Consider the following 22,202-nt stretch of genomic DNA (forward strand, 5'->3'; position numbering starts at 1 on the left):
CGGAACGCCGGGGTCCCCTCAGGGCGCCCTTAGCACCGCTCACCGTCTCCGGCCACCCCCGCGCCGTGAGGGCGGCTCTGAGGGCGGCTCTGAGGGCGGCTCTGAGGGCGGCTCTGAGGGCGGCTCTGAGGGCGGCTCTGAGGGCGGCTCTGAGGGCGGCTCTGAGGGCGGCTCTGAGGGCGGAGAGTCACAGCCCCGGCAGCGCGCCCAGGGCAGGAGGAGGAGGAAGAGAAGGAGGAAGCCCCGGCCGCCCTCACTCCCCGCCCTCCCGCGGCCGCCAGCGCCGTCCCTCGGCGAGGCGCGGGGAGCCTCGGCCATGTGTGAGGAAGGAGCCGCCAAGCTGCGCCTGAAGCCGCGGACGGCGCCGCCCGCCCGCGGCCGGGAGCGCAGCCCCTGCCCCGAGCCCCCGCCGCGGCCCCAGTGAGTCGGGACCGGATCGGTCCTGAGGGAAGGAATCAGCTCCGGGGGGGATCGGATCGGCTCTGCAGGCCAGGGTGCACCGCGCCGGCGACTCGCGGCGTTTCGCGGTCAGATCTGTGTCTGTTAAAGGTTATTTCATCAAACACCGCCCGTAGCGCCTTTAAAAAATAGGGATAAAACTGCAGGGTAGAGCACAGCGTGCCCCACGCCTTCCGCACGTTCCTCGGCACAGTACAGCACTAGAGGGGACAGGGCCTGAGAAACGTCAATGTATGAAAACTTAGGTTTCTTTCTTCCAGAATATGGCTCACAGGAGCGGAGAAATATTTTCTGGTTTTCCCAGCCCTGGAGTTCGGGAGGACGGAACGCAGAGTGGCTCGGTTTGTGTTCGAGCCTGGGGCTCAGCCGAGTCCCTTCCACCATGGGCTGGGACAGGTTGATCACTGCTCTTTGTGTTGTTTCTAATTTCTTCCCTGTACAGCTCCATTCTTGGACAGCGACCCAAGCAAACGCATCAGGAAGAATGCTGGAAATACCATTGTGACATAAACAATCCATCCTTCTCTTGGAATTGTCTTTATACATTACCTGTTAGTGCTTATAGTTCCTAGGATCAATTTAATCAAGTTGTTTAGGAAGATAATCAGTAATTTCAAATGGCAGTGTGGGAATGTCCAGACATACACGGGAACTGATGCAATTGCCACCCTCAGTGCAAACACTTCCATGATTTCTGTGCTCAGCAGGTGTTAAGTTGGGTATTTGAGAAGATAAAACAGTGGCTGCACTTAACTGCTTCACTTGGAAGTGAGGATAGTGATAGATGCCTACTGCTCATTTGTTACCAGCAGAAAGGAAAGCATTTAGACATTCATTTTTTGCTAGCTGCCCAAATTACATAAGTCATATAAAGCTGCAAAAATAGTTTGCAGGCTCAATAATGTCTTTGTGTTCCAATAAAAAGAGGCAAACTGGTATCAGTGTTAAGAGCATTTTCTTTGTTCTCTCCCACCTTCAAACTATTGGACTGTGTCTTTACAGGGCATCGACTGACAGATGTTCCTGGTTTGAAAAGGAAGAATTAAATGAGTGTGAAAAGACCTGGCTTTTGCTACTGAAAGACATCAGTCAAGATTCAGAGTGCACAAACTGGGACACAGTGCCCAGCTTTCCAGAGTTCTTGGAAAAGGTAGCGTGCTGTATCCTTGTTTTTGCACTTTGTTCCTGCTTCCAATAGCGACAGCCTGCTTAATGGGAAACAACATGAAACAGCTTTTAGAGATGTGGGCTTTCAGCTCTTTAATCTCTGTGTGCAGTGCTGTGCCTGGGCATGGCGTGGCAGGGAATATAAGGACAGCTACAAGAGGCTTTTTTGGCAGTACAGCAAATTCTTTCCAACATTTTGCTGGGAAGAGGGAGCCTGTGTAAGGATGCTGATTGCCATAAACACCAGCATCTCCCTAAGGAATGAAACTGGAAAGGCAAGCTGTAATGGAGGGGTTAATTGCACAGAACCCACCCTGACATCACTCCAGTGACATCAGACAAGATCACAACATCAAAATCAGTCTTTATAAAGTACTTTTTCCTCCCCTGAACAGCAGCAGGTTGTTTTTTCATCCTTAGTCTCTCTGGAACATGAGTACCCATTGTATCCATTTAGAAAGGCTGAGGGAAGACCCATATTCCATCAGCTCCATGGGCTCCTGGAGGAGGGACATAAATAAAATGTTCTTTTCTTTCCTGTAGTTCAGTTTTCTCAGTATTTGCAATGTGTTCTCAAAGCCTGGGTTTAGGTATTGATTGAGCTCCATGTGCTTAAGACATTCTCTGTGTGTGTGTGTGTTGTAGAAACAACAGGAAAAGAGTCCAGAACACCAGGAAGTCTTTACAGTTGGAACTAAAGACTTTCAGTGGGTATCATTCCCATCTTTTCACCAAGAAAAATGTCTGAACCCCACGGATCTGAGCTCCCAGCAGCCAGCACAGAGCCAGAGCAATGCATTACATAAAGGCCAGGGCCAAGCAGATAAACTGAAGAGTTTATCATCCACAGCTGAGGAAACCTGCAGGGGAGCCAGTACAGGTCAAGCCCAAACTGCCTCTGGAGCAGGCACAGAAGGTGTTTCAGAGCCTTGCAAACTCCCCGGGCACAGCAGCTCAGCGCAGCCCTCGGCGCTGGTACAAAGCCCTGCAGGAGCTCTGGGCCCTCAGCAGCAGCAGCACACAGGGACTGCACAGAGCAGCAGGGCACGCAGGAGAGAACAGGGTGAGGAAAAGCCTCAAATCCAGACACACCAGGAGGAGCTTCCAGCAGGGGAGGCCACGGGGGTGCCTGTGGAGAAGCCTCAGCCCGGGGGTGCTCCTGGGGCTCAGAGCCACAAGGAGAAGGAGGAAAACCAGAGTGAAGCAGCTTCAGCTCTTGACAGTTGTCCCATGTGTCTGATGCAGTTTAGTGGAAGGTAAGTTTGTGTTTTGGTTTTTTTTCATCACTTTCCCATAAATGAACCACAGCAGGTTCTGGAGGCATCCTCTATGTACACAATAACAAAAGCAGACAAAACCTCTACTGTAAGCTCCTTTTTAGCTGTCAGAATGACATACTTTAATCCCATTCACGAGTTGAGTATCTGCCCTACAGTAAGAAATGTTAACACAGTGTCATAGTACCTTGCCTGCCAGAGTTGCTGAAAATGGGCTTTTACACAGGTCCTCTAACCCTGCAGCTCTGTTGGGGGCCACTTTCCCTGTTGTTGGGAGGCTGAACAGGGAGACAAGGAGTGGCTACATTAATATTTAGACAATTTTGGTCCTTCTGTCAAGAGACTTAGACAGAAAAGCTTAAAATGCATCAGGTCTGTGCTACTCAGCTCCAGTTTGAGCAGCAGTAACAGCAAGGGTGGGAGGTTTTGCTAGAGGATTTGGGCACAGGACTGAGTGCCCCACTGAGGTACCAGAACACTTGTGGGAGGGAGTGAAGGCAGAAGGATTGCAGTGACTGTTTGTGTTTGCAGACTCTCCCAGCTGGACATCGATGGGCACCTTGCCAGGTGCTTGTCTGAAAGTGCAGATGATGTCATGTGGTAGACCCAGAGGAGCGGGGAGCACGGCAGCCAGGCCAAGGACGAAGCTTCCTCAAAGGAAAAGGAAAAATGTGCCAAGGAAGCACATCCTTGTCTCTGACTTCAACCACTAACTCAGCAGAAGGATAAGTGCCGCCTGCCTATTTGGTTTTGGTTTATTTTAAAGCCTCTCAAATGCACATAAAGTCATTCTAGTTCTGGAAATGGTGCTCTGGGATGTCCCAGAGGCCCCCAGGGAAATCAGGCTTGGTACTCCTGAAGAAATGCACTACTGAAATCCCTTCAGCTTTGTCTGATGCACCAGAGTTCTGAATCTCTCAGGACAGAAGAAAGCAGCTGAGCAAAAGACAACTGTTACTTAGTGTATTACTTTTTTTTTCTAAACAGATAATCTATGAAAATAAACTCAGTTAAAAAGTAATTTGAATTTGGCATTTTTGTTGTTTTAGTACCTAAGTAAGAAAGTGTAATTGTATCATTGATCCTGAGAGTGTAGCTATTGAAGAGAAAACACAGCTCAAACCAAATAAAGGCTGTGGGGGTTTTATGTTTCTGAAGGAGCCCAGCTAAACTCAAACCCTTGCAGTGCAGGTTTCTAAGTCTCTATCAGTGTTTACAGGTGATTAACACGACTGGGCTAATGAGGCTGCAGTGTCCCAGTGCTGGGCTGCAAAGGGAGATTGAACACAGCCAAAGGAGCTGATTTTGGTACCAGCTGCACACGGAGCAGAACTGCCCAGAGCCTGCAGGGGCTGGGAGGGGCCCAGCTGCTCTGTGGTCACTCCTCAGGAGGAGCAGGGGAACACTTGCCAAGCCTGGCAATGACAATAAATGACATTTAGGGCCAGCTCAGTAACCACAAACCAAGGGATGAGGTCACCAAGCTGCTGTGGCTCATCTCCCTGTGCCCTGGACCTCAAATCCTGCAGCTGAGCTGGGATCCAGGTACAGAATAAACACAGGGTACAGCATAAAAATACAGGAGCTCCTGGAGATTTGATTTACAGTGGGGTCTGCTTCAGAGGTTGGACACGGCCCATTTCACTGATAAATAACAACAGTCTGTTAACTTTTTCATTAAAGTCTTTAATAGATGTGCAAGAATATAAATGATCTCAGCTGTTATGGATTAGTATACCATCTTCTGCACAATTAAAACTGGTCAGCAAAGATCCCAACTAATTAATTATACAAAACTACAAGAACATATTTACTGTTTTACAATCATTAAATTAGCTAGAATTTTCATTTACTATTTCAAATAAGACAACTATATATCATTACCAGATCCATTTGTAATATATTAGGATTTTTTTTTTCCAAACCACACATTTAATTACATCCTTCATTTTCTTTTATTTATAAAACAAGTACTTTATATAAAAAATTTCCCCTTCATCATGAACAGAACATTATTCAAACACTTGCACATGAGCAACCAAACTTGTACCCAGCAAACTATTTGGCAACACAGCAACATTGTAAATGCCTGTAAATTCTTAAATAAAAATCAAATAGTCTTTACAATGTTTGATTAGCAAAATGTGTCTTTCTATTCTTCCTTCCCTCCCTCCCAAAATGTCTGAAACCTGGAAAAAAAGGTTAAAAAAAACCCCAACCCACATTTCTAATATTTCCAGTTTCAAGTTCCATGCCCTGGCATGTCGAAGGACAGCTTAACCTGTCACAGTTCCTTTCATGAGCTGCCTGCAGTCACTCTGATCACTACTGATTAGCCTTAGTACCAGGGGAGTTCAAAACACTGAACAGGAAATTATTCAGGGGAAATAAAATAAGAAGGAAAAGGGGAAAAGGAACAATTAAAAAATGTCAGATTACATTTAAAAGGTAATGTTGCCTTTAGTAGATAATAAAGTATCTAAAGTCCAGGCATTTGAGGCAAGTACTTTTTCCTAGTTAAATTATTTAGTGTTGATTAAAAGACATTTTGCTGAATATGAAAAGCTACAGTCCAACAGAGAAACCCACAACTGAAACCTGAATGGGATTCATAGAACTAAACAACCACAGGTCTGCATAATTGTGGCTAAGAGGGGATACAAAACCTAGATTGTTAATCAATGATTAATTGACTATTTCAAACAATGTTTTGGCAGTCTGGTCCTAGCACCTCATGACTTGGATGTGAATCCCAAAGATGTCATGTTCAGCACCTAATGCAATGCTGTACCCTGAGAAAACCATAGGTTAATGTAAAGAGAGTGAAGTGTCCCAATTTCTCCTGTTTGCCCGGTCAGGTCAGAGGCCAGCGCAGGGCGCGCGTCTCCCTCCCCCAGCAGCCCTGGAGCCCAGCCCGAGGGGCAGAGCTGAGCCCGCCCCGGCTCCCCCAGCTCCCACCACAAGGGATTCCACAGTTGTCTTCTGCTTCTTCCAATTTCTTAGGTATTTGTTTTTCTGCCATTAAAAGAATTGTACTGCTTTGATGCAAATCATTTTGCTGAAAGATCCCATTCTCTGCTGCAGAATGATTAATTAGTTATTAATGCACACTGAGCAACTGTAAGCAGACAGTTTATCATAAGCAGGAGGTGTGCTTTATCAGGAAAGTGGATTTTATCTTATGGTTATTCTAGATTTACTACTTTAAGGCTATGCTTTACTATGCTTTTGCTCTACATCTGAATATTTGTATTGTTGATAAAAATACTTTTCAAAAATCTAATATACAACACAATATCATTGTAGGTGTAGGCACTGCTTAAGTATGTTTAGAAATCCTTTGTGTGCAAATTTAGATTTCTTCAATCTCTACGTTTTGGTAAATTTGGAGTTTAAGACAACAGATTCTGTAATTGATACCGTAAATTCTAATTTGGAATTAATCTCACTGAGTCACTCTGCATTCCAAATTCTGTAAAAATGCAACTAAACATCAGGCTGCAGCTGTGAACTGTACGTTTCAGATGGAATTTTATTTAATATTAGCAAGCAGAACTTACCAGGTGTAAGAACGTCCCAAATACGCAATAATCCTTCAATGCAGTTTATCCATTTAGGCACTTAAATCTTGTACCCAAATTTATGTTTTGATTGCTAATAAAACACAACTCCTTTTAAATATATCTGAGATGTTTAGACAGGTACCACTTGTGAAAAAAGGCATCAAAAATAAGCTTCAACACCACTGTAATATATTTTATTCTTCAGGATGTTACACTGTAATACTCTTCAACTGGGAGCTCATTGCATCGAATGTTTGTAGAAAGTGTGTGGATCTCAAAGTTTCTCATGATCTCCTTTTGCAGGGATGCAATGAACGTTTCAATCCTTCATGAAACAGGCACAAAATGCAAATTCCTTCATTAATGAAGCCAGTTGTGTCAGTGCCCAGAACTTAAGAATCACTAAGTGGCAGAGGACACCCACCAAAATCATAATTCTCTTCTTTGATTTTCAGCAGCAAATTTGTTTTTAGATCATTGGTCTCCATCCAGAGTGAGCAGTCCCAGCCTCGCATGCATATACTGTAGTTAAGGATAAATTAATGTCATTCACACTGTCCCCAACGAGGTCATTCCTTCATACTGTCTCTTCTGTTGACAGCAACAATGGATTAATATATTCAAATCCTTCAAATTCTGACTGATCTATTCTCTTTATTATATCCCTGAAAAACAAATGAGAGCAGGGTTTAGTTTACCAGAACACTGGGCAGCCTTCCACCATATAATGCAAGATACAAAGAGTTTCCAATTTACTGTAACATGACCAAGTTCTAATGGCAAGTACATAATTGTGGGAAATAGTAAAGGTGAGAGGATTTTTAGAAGCAAGATAGTAAAAGGTTTTAAGCTTAATAATGGTGTATTGTGTATTGTTAATAGAAAGAAGACAAGCAAACATTGTGTGGAGCAGGTGTATGTGTACATGAAGTAATTGGCTAAAATAACTGTCTCTAAGTTTTAGCAATGTGCTATTGGCTAAAATGTGTTTAAGATGCTCTGTAACAAAGTCTCAAGCTGCACCAAGGGAAATACAGGTTGGATATTAGGAAGAAGTGTTTTCCAGAAAGGTGATAAAGTTCTGGAATGGCTGCCCAGGGAGGTGCTGGAGTCCCCATCCCTGGGTGTGTTTAACAAAGCCTGGATGTGGCACTGGGTGCCAGGGTTGAGTTGAGGTGTTGGGTCAATGGTCTTGAAGGTCTCTTCCAACCTGGTGATTTTGGGGGAATTCTGCGAATTTAGGAATTCCCAGGAACCGGGGAGGTGCTGGAGTCACCATCCCTGGATGTGGCACTGGTGCCAGGGTTTAGCTGAGGGGTTGGGGCTGGGTTGGACTTGATGATCTTTAAGGTCTCTTCCAACCTGGTCACTCTGAATTCTGTGAAAGAAACCTTTGGCTGTGGCTGTACGTGAGCTTTTGCCATCTACCACACAATGAGGCTGATGCTGCAATAAAAGCTCAAGGAACGCAGCCCAGCAGTGCCATCCCCTTTGTGGAAAGGGGAACCTAAGCACACCAACACACACACACACACAGGCTCTTAGTGATTTCCAGCTGCTCTCTGAATGAATCCCAGCTGTGCAGCTGGGGCAGGGCAGCACATACTCATCATCTGGGGTGAGCTGCACGGGCTCGCTGGTGAACTGCGTGTCGAAGTTGTCCAAGCCGTAATCGTCCGTGATCTGCGGCTGGAACGGGGGCGTCGTCTGCTTCTTCTCCAGCTTTACCCAAATGTGGGGAAAAGGACAGAATTACAGTGGGTAAGAGTTCCAGCATGCCTCAGGAAATTCAAATCCAACTGCTGTAAATGCTCTTGGAAAGGAACATCAAAGTACCAAGTGGTATGGCCTACAAGCCAGGCAATGCACAGCAATATAGTTACTGCTCTGCATTTTAAAATAAAAATGCCACAAATAATTCAGCCCTTTAAGTTTTATCTAAATTGGTAGATTAGATTCAGGATTGATGAATTCCCACAGTGCTGCAATACAGCAGTTAGCACAATATATTTACTTTTGTTCCTGAGGAATCGACCTACTTTCCTTCCTCATTTGTGTGCAATCTGTCACATAGACCAATTCATGGTAGCACAGACACCAACATTCTAATTCTGACATTTATATTCAGGTAAAAAGCTGTCTAGGCTGCAGACCTCCATAATCTACCTCAGGACAGGTAACTGGTGACAGTAAGTAGCAGTGACCACTGATCAATATGATCACTTGTATTACCAACATCAGATAAAATCCTGATTTTAAGGTCAGAATCTCTCATGATGCTTGGTACAGAGCAAACAAAACAGGGAATAAATCCCAGAAAAATCTTGGATTTCGGGTTTCACACAAGAGCACAGGAAGTACAGATGGAGATAGGAGGGAACTGTGGAACTGTCCCAGGGTGGTGCATTAATACATCAACAGCCCATCAATGATCAGGTCTGGGAAAGCACCATGAAATCAAACTGATGAGGAAGAAACAATCAGCTCCTCCCAAACAAGAATGGCAACGTGAAGGAACCAGCAAAATGAATATTTTGGTGGCAGGACTGTCCCTGTGAGCTGGTACCACACACTCACATCCAGGCATTATTGCACAAGGGGTTAAACATCAGACTCCCTCCTTTGCTATACTCAGTACAGCATAAATGCTCTCTTAAATCAGCCAGAGAGAACCTGCAGCCTTTAACTTGAGAAAATGAATGAAAAAACAGCTCTAGAAAGCCCCTCACTGCAAACAGGAGCTGTGGCTTTGTAGCTCTTACTCCAGCATGTCATGGGTAAACACCATGAAACAGGCACTGAGATAAGAACAGGCTGAATATCCCCAAACCATCCAAACCAGACCTGCCCTGGATGCTGCTGAGCCTCCTGCAGCAGAGTGAGCAGCCTCGAGTGCTCTGGGCTGTGCCACGCACTTGGGATGACCAACACCAGCAAAAATGTTCTGGGCTGGCTGCTCTCTTTCCCTGTGTTTATTTTTCCATTTAGCCCAAGCTCCACACAGAACAAGTTTTAAAGTTGGTGTTAGGCTCCTTTCCTTCTGTTACAACTTGAAAAGATTTGGAAAAGCTTTTAAATCCAAATGTTTTCTTTGAAATGCAGGTGGTGAGTAAGAGATTCTAGTAACTAAAAAAGCTTTCCAAGTATTTTCTCATTTTTTCCTGAGTACATTTGCCAAAACTTATTAGAAATTTAACTTCAAATTCAAACTTATTAGAAATTTAACTTCAAATTTCTCTGACGTTGATCCTCCTGAGAAGAACTGTCCTAATCATATCACAAAATAGATCACCTAAATCTTCCCTTTTTTTAAAAAATAGGGATTTAATATTAAAGCTTTCAGCCATAAAAATATGTTAGAAAATGTAAAAATTCAATCAGCATAAGAAATACCAATTTTGATTAAGAGTTTTTTTGACAAATAAACAAAATAGAGCTCCACACCTCCAGGTGAGCTGCACTGGGGCATCACAAGATAGCAAAAAATAAAAGACTAAAAAACAAAAAAACCCCACCAAAACCCAACAACAAACCAAAAGAAATCCCACTAAGGTTGAAGGGAGAACTCCAAGCAAGGGATGTCTGACAAAATTAAGGACAGCCCTCGTTACTGGGAGGACTTTGTAAACATCAGGTGTTTTAAAGCACCAATTCCTGCTGCACTGTGCTCTCTGAAGAATGTTACAATGAAATTCAGAGCAGCAGCTTCAAAGGGAAAATGCAACTGTGCAGCTTTCTCTCATCTGAGCTCTTTCATGTTAGTGCTGCCTCTTCCCACACTTCCTGCAGCCTCCCCAGACTATGGAAATACTACAGACACACTTTGCAATTGTTAACTACCTATTGAAAATGTAATGCTGCCAGGGAGGAGCTCCAGACTCTACAGCTTTAATGCTCAAATGTCAATAAATGTTATTATGGCATTTCTGGGATGGTTTCTGCACTGGAGACAGAAGGTAACACAATTACCAGGTAGCAGAATATTTAAAAACCAGCGTCAATAACTGTTATAATGGCATTTCTGGGATGGTTCTGCACTGAAGACAGAAGGTAACACAATTACCAAGCAGCAGAAGATTTAAAAACACAATTTTGATACAATATTTGCTTGCAAACCCACTGAAATGCAAGTCATCTCCTTCACCATGAACCACAAACCTCCCTCACCTCAGCAGTACTAAAGAAAATCTGCAAACTGTAACCAGAGTCCCTGTATAAACAACCCCACTAACGTAACGAAAGGAACTGATCCTGCTCCTCCTCCTCAGGTCACTGAACCCTGACACCCACCCCAATAATCCTGCTTGTTTTAGGAGTCACAGAATTGGTAAATTCAGCTGGGTTTTGGTGTACTAGGACAACTACTTTGACTATGATGATTTCTAGAATGATTTCTAATGAGTTCTAGAATTCATTTTGCCTGTTTGCAGCAGGGTTGTTTATATGCACACAACTAATAAATGAATGAATGGCTCCTTTGGAACACCCAGAAAAAAAGGAGGGATTTTTACCAGATGCCAGCCTATGCACACAACAAATAAATGAATGAATGATTCCTTTGGAACAGCCAGAAACACAAGCAGGGATTTTTACCAGGTCCCAGTCTATGCTGCGGAAAAACGTGTGAGACTTGATATCAGCAAATCCTGTCTGGGGCTGGCAGCCAAGCCTTTCTTTGGGATCCTGTGGAAAACACAGACACTGGAATTACACACTGCAAGCCACTTGCAGCCCACGTTTGCCAAAAGCCCACAGAGATGACTCCAGCATTGCCATGACTGTGCAAACTCTGCTGGGATAAGCACACTGTGGCTAGCAAAGAATGCTGAATTATTTTTTTAAAATAAAATTTGGAACTTAATTTTTAAATGATCTTTTACAACTTCTTCAAATAATTCATGTCCTTCTTTTTTCCATTCATGATAATGGCTCTTCAGATTTCAATCAGCTTAATTAAATTAGTATTACAGAAAAGAGTTTATAAACAAAGCTGCAGTTCTTTTTTAAAAGCCTGCACCTAGTTGAACATCAAGCCTATGCTGTGGAATTCCCCCAGTAATTTTGAGACTGAATGGGGTTTTTAACATAGAGTATTCCAAGGTTTATAGATTTTATAATAGTAAGCAGATTAACTTCTTAACTGTATCACTTTCAACAGGAAGCTCTGACTTCCAGCTTTCAGATGCTAAAAATAAGAGAATGTTACTTACCTTGTTTAAAAATCCTTTTAACACATGGGAAGCCTTGACAGAAAGAAACCTTGGAATCCGGATTGGCTTCTCCAGAATAACTGTGACAGGTTTAAAAACAGCAATATTGGGTTTTGGCTTGTGACATTGACCATGAATTCAATACAAACATTTATTATTTTGGTATGCTATCAGTTAGAAAATGGAAGATAAATGGAAGATTTAAATTTTTTAAATCATGCAAACAAATTTTTTTTAAATCATGCAAAAATCATACAGGAATTCAAGCATAAATCAGCATAAGTGTTGACCAAGAAGTACCAATTTTGATGAAGAGTTTTTTCTACAAATAAACAAAACACAAATCCAACAGTTGTCTTTTTCCCCCTCTCTCAAAAAACTGCAAAGCAGAACAGAGGCATTGTTCTATTGGCATTGCAGGATTTCCTCAGGGACATGTTACCTTCATTACATTTGCTATTATTTTTGTGTGAATAAGTTTCATTCCTCAGTACAGGGCAAAGTGTGATTGTAAACAGAATTTTAAACAGAAATGGATTTGATATCAGGCCCTTCAAGCAGAACATGTCAGATTCTGGTCCAGGAGTGCAGGAACTGCTTTAGAGAAGCTTTGCCCGTTATGGAGTTGGGAGCACCGTGGGGTAACAGTGGGAAAGGAAACCCCAGCCCTGCCATCAACCTGCCCATTTGGGATGTAGCCACCCCAAAGCACCCCAAAGCCAGGCTGTACCTTGGAAGAGGTAATCTTCAGTGTTCATGTCAGGATTGTCAGTGATGATGTCGAACGGGGACCTCCCCGCCATCATCTCGAACATCAGCACCCCCAGCGCCCACCAGTCCACGCTGAAGCCTGCAGGGCACACAGAGGTGGCTCAGCCAGCACTCCTGGAATGTCATCTTCCCTCACACAGACCAAAGCTGGCTTAGCACTGTGTCCTGGCTTAGGGCAAATGAGGGGGAGAACCCCCAGAGGGGTTTGTGGTGCTGTTCACAGGGGGCCCGGGATGAGGGAAGAGACGAGGATCTGACTCCATGTTTCAGAAGGCTGATTGATTATTGTATCATATATATATTCTATTAAAACTATACTAAAAGAATAGAAGAAAGGATTTCATCAGAAGGCTTGAAAAGAATAGAAAAGCATGCTAATAAAATCTTGTGACTCTCAGAGAGTCTGAGCCAGCTGGGCTGTGATTGGCCATTAATTAGAAACATCCACATGAGCCCAATCCCAGCTGCACCTGTTGCATTCCACAGCAGCAGATAACCATTGGTTACATGTTGTTCCTGAGGCCTCTCAGCTTCTCAGAAGAAAAAATCCCAACAAAAGGATTTTCCATAAAAGATGTCAGTGACAGGGGTTCCTCTAGAAAGCAGATTTAAGTGGCCCCTCCCTCAACCAGTTCAGGAAAATATTTCCTTGGAGAAAAGTGGAAAAGCGATTTCTGGGCTAAACAGCAAATGGGCATCATAAATGCCCATTCAACTTATTCCAGGCTAAACAGACAACTGGGGAAATGAACACCATAAAGTCACCCCAGGAGATACTGAAACCCCTGCCATGATTTACACATCCCTGGGTGAGCCTGAGCTTTCTCAGCTGGGATGACAAATGTAGGGGAACATTCTGCAGGCAGCAAAGCTGCAATTTAAATCTTTTCCTATAGTATCATTTAATAAATATTTTTCAGGCCAAGTATGATTTAAAAGAAGCTGAAATGAGTGATAGGAAGAGAAAAAAATCCCTTTATTTCAGGAAAAAATTTAAACTGTACAACAAGCACTCAAGTTTTATTATATATTAACACAGAAATGTGCAAGTCAAAAAATTAATTGAACCAAAAGAATTAATTTGACCCAAGCTAGAGCTGTATTTATTGTAACTATAGGTTGTGTAGTTAGGCCTTACCATATTCTTCTCCTCTGAGGATCTCTGGTGCAATGTAATTTGGTGTCCCACAGAAAGTGCTTGTAGTGTCACCTGGGCCCAAACCTTCCTACATGCAGAAATCATTTCAGAAATTAAAACCTGACCTCCTTTTCTGGGTATTTCCTTTAATTACACTTAAAACCCCAAGTTACTCAGGGAGTTTAAAGAGCTTCCTTTCACAAAATAAATACTCATAGTGCTCAAAATGGCCTAGGACTCCTCAGCTCCTCCTCAGCAAAGCCGATTAAAACTGAGTCACAACATGTAGGTAATAATATTTTGCTTACAGATAAATTTTTAAAAAATCAGTTAAACAATTTGGAAGTCCTTTTCAAATAGATATTCAGGAAAAAAAAACAACTTCTATAACAATTCAGTTCCAAATGTGGTTCTATTCAACAGTTAAGTTTTTTCAGAATAAAATTCCAATTCCACAACCAAATCCTGGAGTCAGTAACACCAGTGTTAATATGAAAATGAATTTTCTTAGTGTTCTCCAAGAGTGACAGAAGAAAGGTCAGGAAAACCCTACCTTGCACATGCCATAATCTGTTAATTTGATATGACCCTCTGCATCCAAGAGAACATTGTCCAGTTTTAAATCTCTGTAGATGATGCCTCTTTCATGTAGGAAGTTTAGAGCAATACAAATTTCAGCAGCATAAAACCTGAAATTAAAAAGGAGAAAGTTCATATTAGCATTAAGATAGTAAAAAAGCTGGTGCAATTTAAATATCTATCCTTAAAACATCATTTTACAGCCAACTTTTATGTATCAGCAGCATAAAAAACTCAAGGTACATTTATTGATAAGGACACTGGCCTCTTATAAGACTATTCCCCATATAAAAGTGATATTTTCTTTTCATTCTACTAATTAAAAAATATTTATTCTTTATTCCACAGATTTTTATTCTGAAAATTCCACGTAGCAAGCCAAAATACGAAGCAATAAGGAGGAGTAAATTGGAATAACTGCTACACTGCTGAACTGCTGGCTCTCTAAAAATATTCAGGTTCTTCAAAACAATAAAATTTACATTTTTTCCCAGGCAGGACACCCCAAACTTGAGAATCCAAGTGCATGAAGCAGCAGAGCAGAAGCAAAGAGTGCCTGGGGCAGGACCTACCTGGCGTGCTCCTCGGGGAGCTTCCTCTGGCGCTGCATGTGGAACATGAGGTCCCCCCCATTCACGTACTCTATGACCAGGAACAACCTGAAACCACAGAGCACAGTTCATGCATTCCAAGGGAACTCTCCAGAAATGCTGCTTTTGTTCTGCCCAGCTGAGCCATTTCCACTTCCACTCTTGATTCTGACTGCTAGATTTCTTATGGATACCCTTTAAGTCTATTTGCTTATAAAGCTAGTTAAGAGGGGAAAAAAGAGCACTTCTTTGATGTATATTATGTAGCAACACTCCCTTTATTTAGGGGAAAGCTGGTTTTATTCTTCCCATCTGAGCTATTTTCACTTCCACTCTTGATTCAGACTTCCAGATTTCTTATAGATACAAAGCTATTTAAGAGGGGAAAAAAGAGCACTTCTTTGATGTATATTATGTAGGAACACTCCCTTTATTTAAATGCTGCCACCTTTACCTGTAGATATAAATTAATTATCATTAATAATTACATTAATATACAATTATATGGATTAAACAAGTGTGACACTGTACACAACACAGGCACCTGATGGAAGCTCTGGGCTCGTTTGTTCCTCTGGAAAATCAATGTTTGAAGCAGGCTGCTCCAAAGCAGGGACAGAGATCCAGGTGGAACTGGGCAGATAGAAGGATTCTGTTCCAGTCTGCAGGAAAGCTTCTGTCCTTGGGAAAATATGATCCAGGCAATGCTGCCAAGGTCAGAGAGAGCTCAGGATGGACCAGAGCTGCTGGGGCAGGCTGGGCTGGCCCAGAATTTCCTTGTACATTCTCATTTTCCATGAGCTGAAAGCTCATTTCCACACATACACACACTGGAAAACATTCCTTCTGGAGAACATGTGCTCCAGTCTCTCAGGTCACTCTAGCTGGCGATCTGAGTGTTCTTTAGAAAAGGATTCTTCATTTGAAACACTTCAAAAGTGTTAAAACTTAAACCAGGAAAATCTACTGGACAAAATCCAGCTGGCAGGGCTCTGAGTGGCCTCCCCACAAGAAGATAAATGCTAAACTGAAATTAAATAAGCAGCAAACAAAACACATAACAATGCCTTGAGTGTTTTATTGCAGCACTCCTGGTGTGCTTTGCTTCCAGCTTCCCTATCCTATTTAGAAGTCCCCCATGTTTTATCACCATTCAGAACTTGAAATTGCAAGTTCCTTGCCAAGTCATATTCAGGAGTGTCAGCAGTGGCAGGCCTTGCTGGGATTACAAGGATTTACTGAAACACCACCAGGTTTGCAGGATGGAGGTTCCAGGCTGTTGGAAAACACTTCTCTGGCAATTCTGGCAAGCCCAGGGCATAGATTTTATTACAATAATGGAAGAGCATCACCGGTATCTGAAACAATGCAGCTACAAAACAGCTACACACAGCATCAATTAGCCTCACATTTAGCTACACATTTCTGTTAAAAACTTATTTAAAACTATATTCAACAGCAAGAACATTTTTTGCAGCTTTCCCCCCATCAGTACCCTTGTCACAACCTGTTCTATTACAACTCATTTTCTTTGGGCCACGTAACACAATCTGATGGTGATGAATTTATTCACTTGGAATCAGTTTTGTGCTTTTCCTGCTTGATGTAAATGAGGTCATAATTATGATTTTATAACATTACAGCTATAATCAAATTGTGAATTCATGACATTATGGTTATATCCATGGCAAATGGCTGAAGTTACCAACAAAAAATTAGAGTTTCACTGCAAGAAGCAGCTGGGCTGGAAAAGCAGGAATACTCATAAAGATAGAGCAGGAATACAGAAAGCTTTGATTATGTTCAGCTTGGGTTTTTTTCCTATTTCTGCTCTTCAGCTCTGTCAGTGGAGCTGCCAAAGAGGAATGCACGGGATCCTGCTGCTGGCTCAGCTTTTTCCTGGGTTTCAGTAGTTACAAGAAATCTTCTCAATCCCTCACCCTGCCTGACCACTTGAATTTTTATATCAGGTGCCCAATTCTACTTTGTGTTTGGTGAGAAAGCGTTGGGGAATGTTGATTTAACTGAAGAGCCTTCCCCAGCAGTTTCTCAGTTGTTTATTTATTTCTCTAAATGTTTCTTTATTTTTTCTGACGAGTTTGTTTGGTCAAATCCTCACTCAGTGACCTCTGGAGATGATTCTTTATTTCTTTCTCCCTGCTTCCAAGCACTCCTTGGTCCATGTACCTTCAGAACACTGATCAGCTCCTTTAGCTCCTTCAGCTCTGCTTTCCCTGCTCGGGAGAGTTCCTCTGCTCCATCAGGGAGGTGAAATTTTGGGGACTGAAGAGAAGGTGCAGTGCATGGCTTTGTATTTTAAAACTTGGCAATACACATTGCAAAAAACAGGGGATTATTCCTAAGGATAAATGGATAATCCATGAAAACTTGAAAACTTTGCACTCTACACTGCAAGTGAGTTGGATAAATGACAATTTTCTGATTATGACATATATGGCCATTATAAAAGTGTAACAGCAAGCAGGTGCCTGTGAAAACAAAAAATATCCCAAACCACATCCCAGTTCCCCAGGAACATACTCAGGCATGGACATGACATTTTTTGTTTTCTTCATATTCCAATTGCAAAATAAGCAGCAAATTATCCAATTTGGATTGTGCACACAGGGACAAAGAATTAGCATTTCTGAGTTAAGAGTTAAATAAGCACTTTCTCAAAATCACACACTGCTCTGATATGTTCTAGAGGCTTTTAAGCCTCCTAGGTACCAAGAGCACTGTGCAGGAAGGGGTTTATATTATTACTAAAAGGTTTGTACTGGGCAGCCCAGCTCTCAGCTCTTTAGGAACTGCTGAGAACTGATCTGGCCTGCCCAGCAGCAGCTGCTGTCAAGTGTTGGGAAGCTCTGTGCTCCCCATTTCACAGGGCTGTGCTCAGGAAGGCAGGACAGCTCCTCCTCTTCCTCATTCCCCCCTCCCTTCAGCTCTGACCCACAACACCACTCTGAGCTACCCCCTAGAACTGACTTTGCTGCAGCACTGAATCCCTGACAATGCTGATATTTCCTTCCAAAAACTCCTGGCTGAGTGCTGGCAGTGGTTACATTTGCTTTGGGGGAAGCAGTTTAGCACAATGACCAAGATTCTCAAGAGAAAAAGAAAAGAAAAAAAAATAAAAGAATTTCAGATCTTTCTTACCGACTTGTTGTTTGAAAGCAGGAGTGCAAACCAACCAGGAATGGGTTACTGGATGCCTGCTCAAACACGTGTTTCTCTGTCTGTACCCAGTCAATATCCTGAAACAGAGTGACTGAACAGTCAGAAATCCTGCTGGGTGACCACTGTGGGTATTCCCAGAAAAACACCTGGGAACATCCCAGTGCTGCCCTACACACACTGGCATTGTTACATTGTCCTTCAGAAAGGCAAGGATCCCTTAAAATCTGGAGGAAATTACAAAACATTGTAATGCAGTTGTACATTCAGAAGTTGTTTAACCATTTAAGGAAGGCCTGCACAAAATCTAAGCCATTGTTAATAAAGCACATCTGCAATATTTGATAAACTGCTCACACTGCTGCATGGAATAAATTCAGTTCTGAGATAAATGATCCCAAAGCTGCTGAAGCAGCTCATGCCAGTAACACAAATAATGTGAATCTCCAGTGTTTAAAAGGTTCAAGTGAACTGAACTTCATCTCCTCATCTGAAATTCAAATTTAATTCAATGAAACTACAAAACCTGCCCAGTTGGTCCAGCCAAAATCATTAAAAGCATCACAGATATCTTTAATCCTTCAACAGGAAGAAGTTCTGAATACCCAGTGCAAAACCACATCATAAAACCAGTTTGCATGATACTGGCACAGTGCTGCAAAACTCAGAGCTGCGATAACACAGCATTTGAGCTTTATTTCATAAAACCACACACAATTTAAACATCCCAGACAGCTGGGTTTAGCAGCAGACATTCACCCTTCATGCAATGCACTCATCACCCTGCAAACACTCAGGACACTGCCAATACACCAGAATTGCAATTGTTCTAAAAATTCTCCTTTGCCCACAGATATTCCCAGCTTCCCAGCCAATCTGGAGACAAACACAAAACTGAAATGAGATTTTCCTGTCAGGGATGGGTGCTGACACTGACGTCTCAGAGGAAACCAAGAACTGTCACCATGAAATTAAATAAACCTGTTAGGTTTTGTGTGTGGACCCTTGTGAAGACACATCACCTTGGAGGGGTAAACCTGAGTCCAGACCAAAATCCAATTTTGAATAAAGCACCAAATATGTCCACTTCTCCTTGGTTTAACTAAATGAGTTTCTCTTTAAGAGTCTTTAAATTAACTCTTCATTAGTGCACTTGGCATTAGGATTGTGCCAGTGCTTTATAACAAAACTAAGCTTAGCAAACCTGAACAGAAGCCCAGATATTTGATTTCCCTCCATCTCCCTTCTCTCCAGCAGCAGCCATACCCTGAAAGCACCAGCTAATTTAAACATGCTGGTACTTGCTGTGTAATTGATTTTCTTTCTTTGTGGAACACTTCAAAGGTGAAATTTCCATTACTTGCAATATCTCATGCACTCACAGAATTCACTGAATTTCCTATCAATTCCCAGAATTTCATTATGCAGCCTATCTTAGAGAAAAGAAAAACCAATTAGCTCTATCTTCTATGTAATTATGAGAGCCACAATTCCAGCAAGTCTTCTCATCTACCTCTGCTTCCCAAACAGCTGCACAACTCATTAAACAGGACTTGGCTTTGGCTGCCACCTTCTTGGAAAAACACATGTTAAAAAGGAAACCTGCAAATAAACCATACAACAGCCTCATCTTGCTTCACAAAAAGGAAACATCAAATAAATAAGAGCCAAAGGATTTTAGGAGAACTAAGCCCAGCCTCAGGAATAATGACAGAGATGACAGAGCAACTGACTGAAACTACCAACACAAAGAGCACTTAAAATAGTGGTTTGATGCTTTTTGCACAAACAGCCTACTTCCAAAAAAGTGTGTGAGGGGAAAAAGATAAAAAAAACCCAAAACCTTTCCCTTTTTAATTTTCCCCCTAAACTCATGCATTTGAGATTTTGTATTAAAAAAAATCTAAAGGATTTTGAAAATAGTGGAGAAATGCAGCAGATTTCTGTGGCAGACAAAAACCACAGGGATCTCAAATGGCAGTAGGATAATTTCTGAACTCATGGAAGAAATATTTCAGAATACTGAGTCACTTGCACATAGGCTCTGCCAGCATGAGTGTAAGAACAAAGTTTCAGCTCCTTTACTGACACACAGACAATGCTTTTGCCTTGGAATACACATTTAAAAACACATTTCTTTCAAAATTAAATGCACAAAATCCAGCCCATTTATCTCATCACTTATAGATTAGCACATCCAGGTTGGACTGTTTAATACAGGATTTCTACCAGGACTATTAGTAATTGTTAGTTGTTATTAAAATAAGGGACATTTCTGTCAGATTGGTGCTTCAAAAGTCAGAGAAACTTCTCTGCCAGAGAGGTCTGAAACATGAGCTTCTTGTTCAGCTGAATGGTTTTTGTTAAAGCATAGTAAGTTTTTATAGTATGTAAAAGAATGCAATTAACACAGATTTTACCTCATCATCATGGACCAGCTCTTTTTTCACCACTTTCATAGCATAGATCTGATCATTCTTTTTCAACCGAACCAGAAGAACTTTGGCGTAACTTCCACGGCCAATAACTCGGATTAAATCAAAGTCCTGGAGTCCAAGCCCCTGAGAAATCTTAATTCCATCCATTCCATCAATGACTGGTTTGAGATCCTGTATAAAAAGAAACAGATGCTAGAAACTGAAGACATCTCCATAGCAAGTAACTATTAGGGCTGAGAGATCTTTAAGCACTGGACAGAATTTGCTGACTCTGCTTGGCACTGGCACCCAGGGCTGGATGCTGATTGGAACACATTTGTTTAGAAATGTTGGGTTTGCTCTTACTAAAAGTTACTGGTTTTTCCAAGGCAGTTGTTCATCCAACTAATCATTTTCATATTCCCTGCTAGAAAGCAGAAGGCAGTGCCTTGAGAAATGAGGTTTAACCAAATTCCTGAGCCTCAGGCCATGCACATTGTATCCTTAGTACAAAGTGAGGAGCATTATTCATATTCTGACAGATACAGCACAAATTAATAAAGGCTATCTAAAAATAAGATTAATAAGGAAACACTAACTGGCTAATGAATATATCTGTCTGTGTTCAGCTCACTATAATTTTAATGAAAATTAAGATTTCTAACAGGTTCCTGGGAACACACAGAAGCAATTCTCAGTTTCTCAAGTCTGAGAATTTGCAGGAAATATTCCACTATGAAGAATGTTATTTTTAAATTCATTATTTAAGAAAGAGAATTTTTATCACCTTGGCTATTTGCTGGAATGAGATGTGAAAACATGGGACTGAAGATGGAGCAGCTGAACTGGATGAATGCAGCAGGTACTTGGACTTTCAGGTTTTACCAATCTACCCAAGGCTTTGACACACTTCTGTGGCCTATTTTTATCTGACCTCACACTACTGTACTTGCAGACAGATCAGCATTCTGCAGAACTGTGGAAAGTGTTTATATAAAGAATCTTGATCTAGGATTGACTGCTATTAGAAGAGATTGCTCTAAGCTCAAAGATTCTAGACAAAGCTCCCAGAACACCAACTCCTTTCTGTAGGATACCTTCAATCATTTCAGAACAGCTCAAAGGCAAGGTGGGCAATCAGAGCAGTGCCATGCAGGACAGCTGAGCAAACAGCACCTCCCAAATTTCAACACAAACCTGAGCACTGACCACAGCCTAAGTGAGCAATTAAAATTCTCTGATGTGCTTTTAATTTCTACCCTTCCATTTCTGAATTTGAGATAAAACTCTGCAGCTACATGACTGAAAATAAGGCAGTCAGTCAGCCAGGAGCAGGAGCTACTCAAGTGTGAAAGGAATGGGAGTGACAAGCATTGTAGTGGAGGCAAAGGAAAAAGGTGCAGCCTCGCTCGGAGGGGAACAGCAGAGCAACCCCAGTGTTGGGCAGAGTGCATCCCATTTATTTTAAACATGCCAGAAGCATTCTTAAAAGAAATGTCTTTAAGCCCTTTAGAATTGAAGCATATTCAGATTTTTCAGACTGCTCTAAAGGAATAACATTGTTGATGTGCAGAGATTGAGTCAGAGCCTCTCCAAAAGACCTGAAAGAAGAGTTGAAGTGTAGGTTATTCTACTTGTGTTTCCACAGGAGCTGTGTAGAAATGTTTGGGTATTATTTATATGAACCCTCTCAGAGCTGGGTGGTTAATGGGTCACCAGACTGAACCAAGTTCCACAGGAACAGCCTGAGGGTGACAAGGGGTGAGCATCCATTAGGGACAGCAGACAAGGCAATGGCAAAGCCACCGTTTGTTGTAAGGGCCATAGAAGTCAAACCCTCTGCTAAATCACTGT

The 22,202-nt window shown here is 42.1% G+C and overlaps 2 protein-coding genes across 3 annotated transcripts in view; one reads left to right on the plus strand and one right to left on the minus strand.

The window, feature by feature from the left end:
- Positions 1-313: 313 nt before the first annotated feature.
- On the plus strand, positions 314-3,924 carry FAAP20 (FA core complex associated protein 20). The gene is made up of 4 exons (XM_066564098.1): positions 314-420; positions 1,462-1,609; positions 2,272-2,882; positions 3,435-3,924. Exons 1-4 carry the CDS (start codon positions 317-319, stop codon positions 3,505-3,507), a joined length of 936 nt encoding a protein of 311 aa, XP_066420195.1. The 5' UTR covers positions 314-316; the 3' UTR covers positions 3,508-3,924.
- A 644-nt stretch (positions 3,925-4,568) lies between these two features.
- The window catches only part of PRKCZ (protein kinase C zeta), a 41,908-nt gene continuing 24,274 nt past the window's right edge, over positions 4,569-22,202 (minus strand). For both annotated transcript variants that reach the window (XM_066563833.1, XM_066563834.1), the window contains 10 exons: positions 20,352-20,540; positions 17,914-18,011; positions 14,737-14,823; positions 14,139-14,274; positions 13,586-13,673; positions 12,407-12,526; positions 11,677-11,756; positions 11,060-11,149; positions 8,073-8,188; positions 4,569-7,131 (listed from right to left, as the gene is read on the minus strand). In XM_066563833.1, the coding sequence (XP_066419930.1) occupies positions 7,044-7,131; positions 8,073-8,188; positions 11,060-11,149; positions 11,677-11,756; positions 12,407-12,526; positions 13,586-13,673; positions 14,139-14,274; positions 14,737-14,823; positions 17,914-18,011; positions 20,352-20,540 (1,092 nt within the window). In that variant the 3' untranslated portion in view covers positions 4,569-7,043. The remainder of the gene's footprint in view (positions 7,132-8,072; positions 8,189-11,059; positions 11,150-11,676; positions 11,757-12,406; positions 12,527-13,585; positions 13,674-14,138; positions 14,275-14,736; positions 14,824-17,913; positions 18,012-20,351; positions 20,541-22,202) is intronic.

Source organism: Molothrus aeneus, chromosome 21 (assembly GCF_037042795.1).
Source record: "Molothrus aeneus isolate 106 chromosome 21, BPBGC_Maene_1.0, whole genome shotgun sequence".
Classification (NCBI taxonomy): Eukaryota; Metazoa; Chordata; class Aves; order Passeriformes; family Icteridae; genus Molothrus; species Molothrus aeneus.

Excerpts from the sequence above, each read along its gene's own strand:
- FAAP20 (XM_066564098.1), top strand. The coding sequence starts at position 317 with ATGTGTGAGGAAGGAGCCGCCAAGCTGCGCCTGAAGCCGCGGACGGCG. Across the intron at positions 1,610-2,271 it reads TTCCAGAGTTCTTGGAAAAG|AAACAACAGGAAAAGAGTCC; the intron begins GTAGCGTGCTGT and ends TGTGTGTTGTAG. Across the intron at positions 2,883-3,434 it reads CTGATGCAGTTTAGTGGAAG|ACTCTCCCAGCTGGACATCG; the intron begins GTAAGTTTGTGT and ends TTGTGTTTGCAG.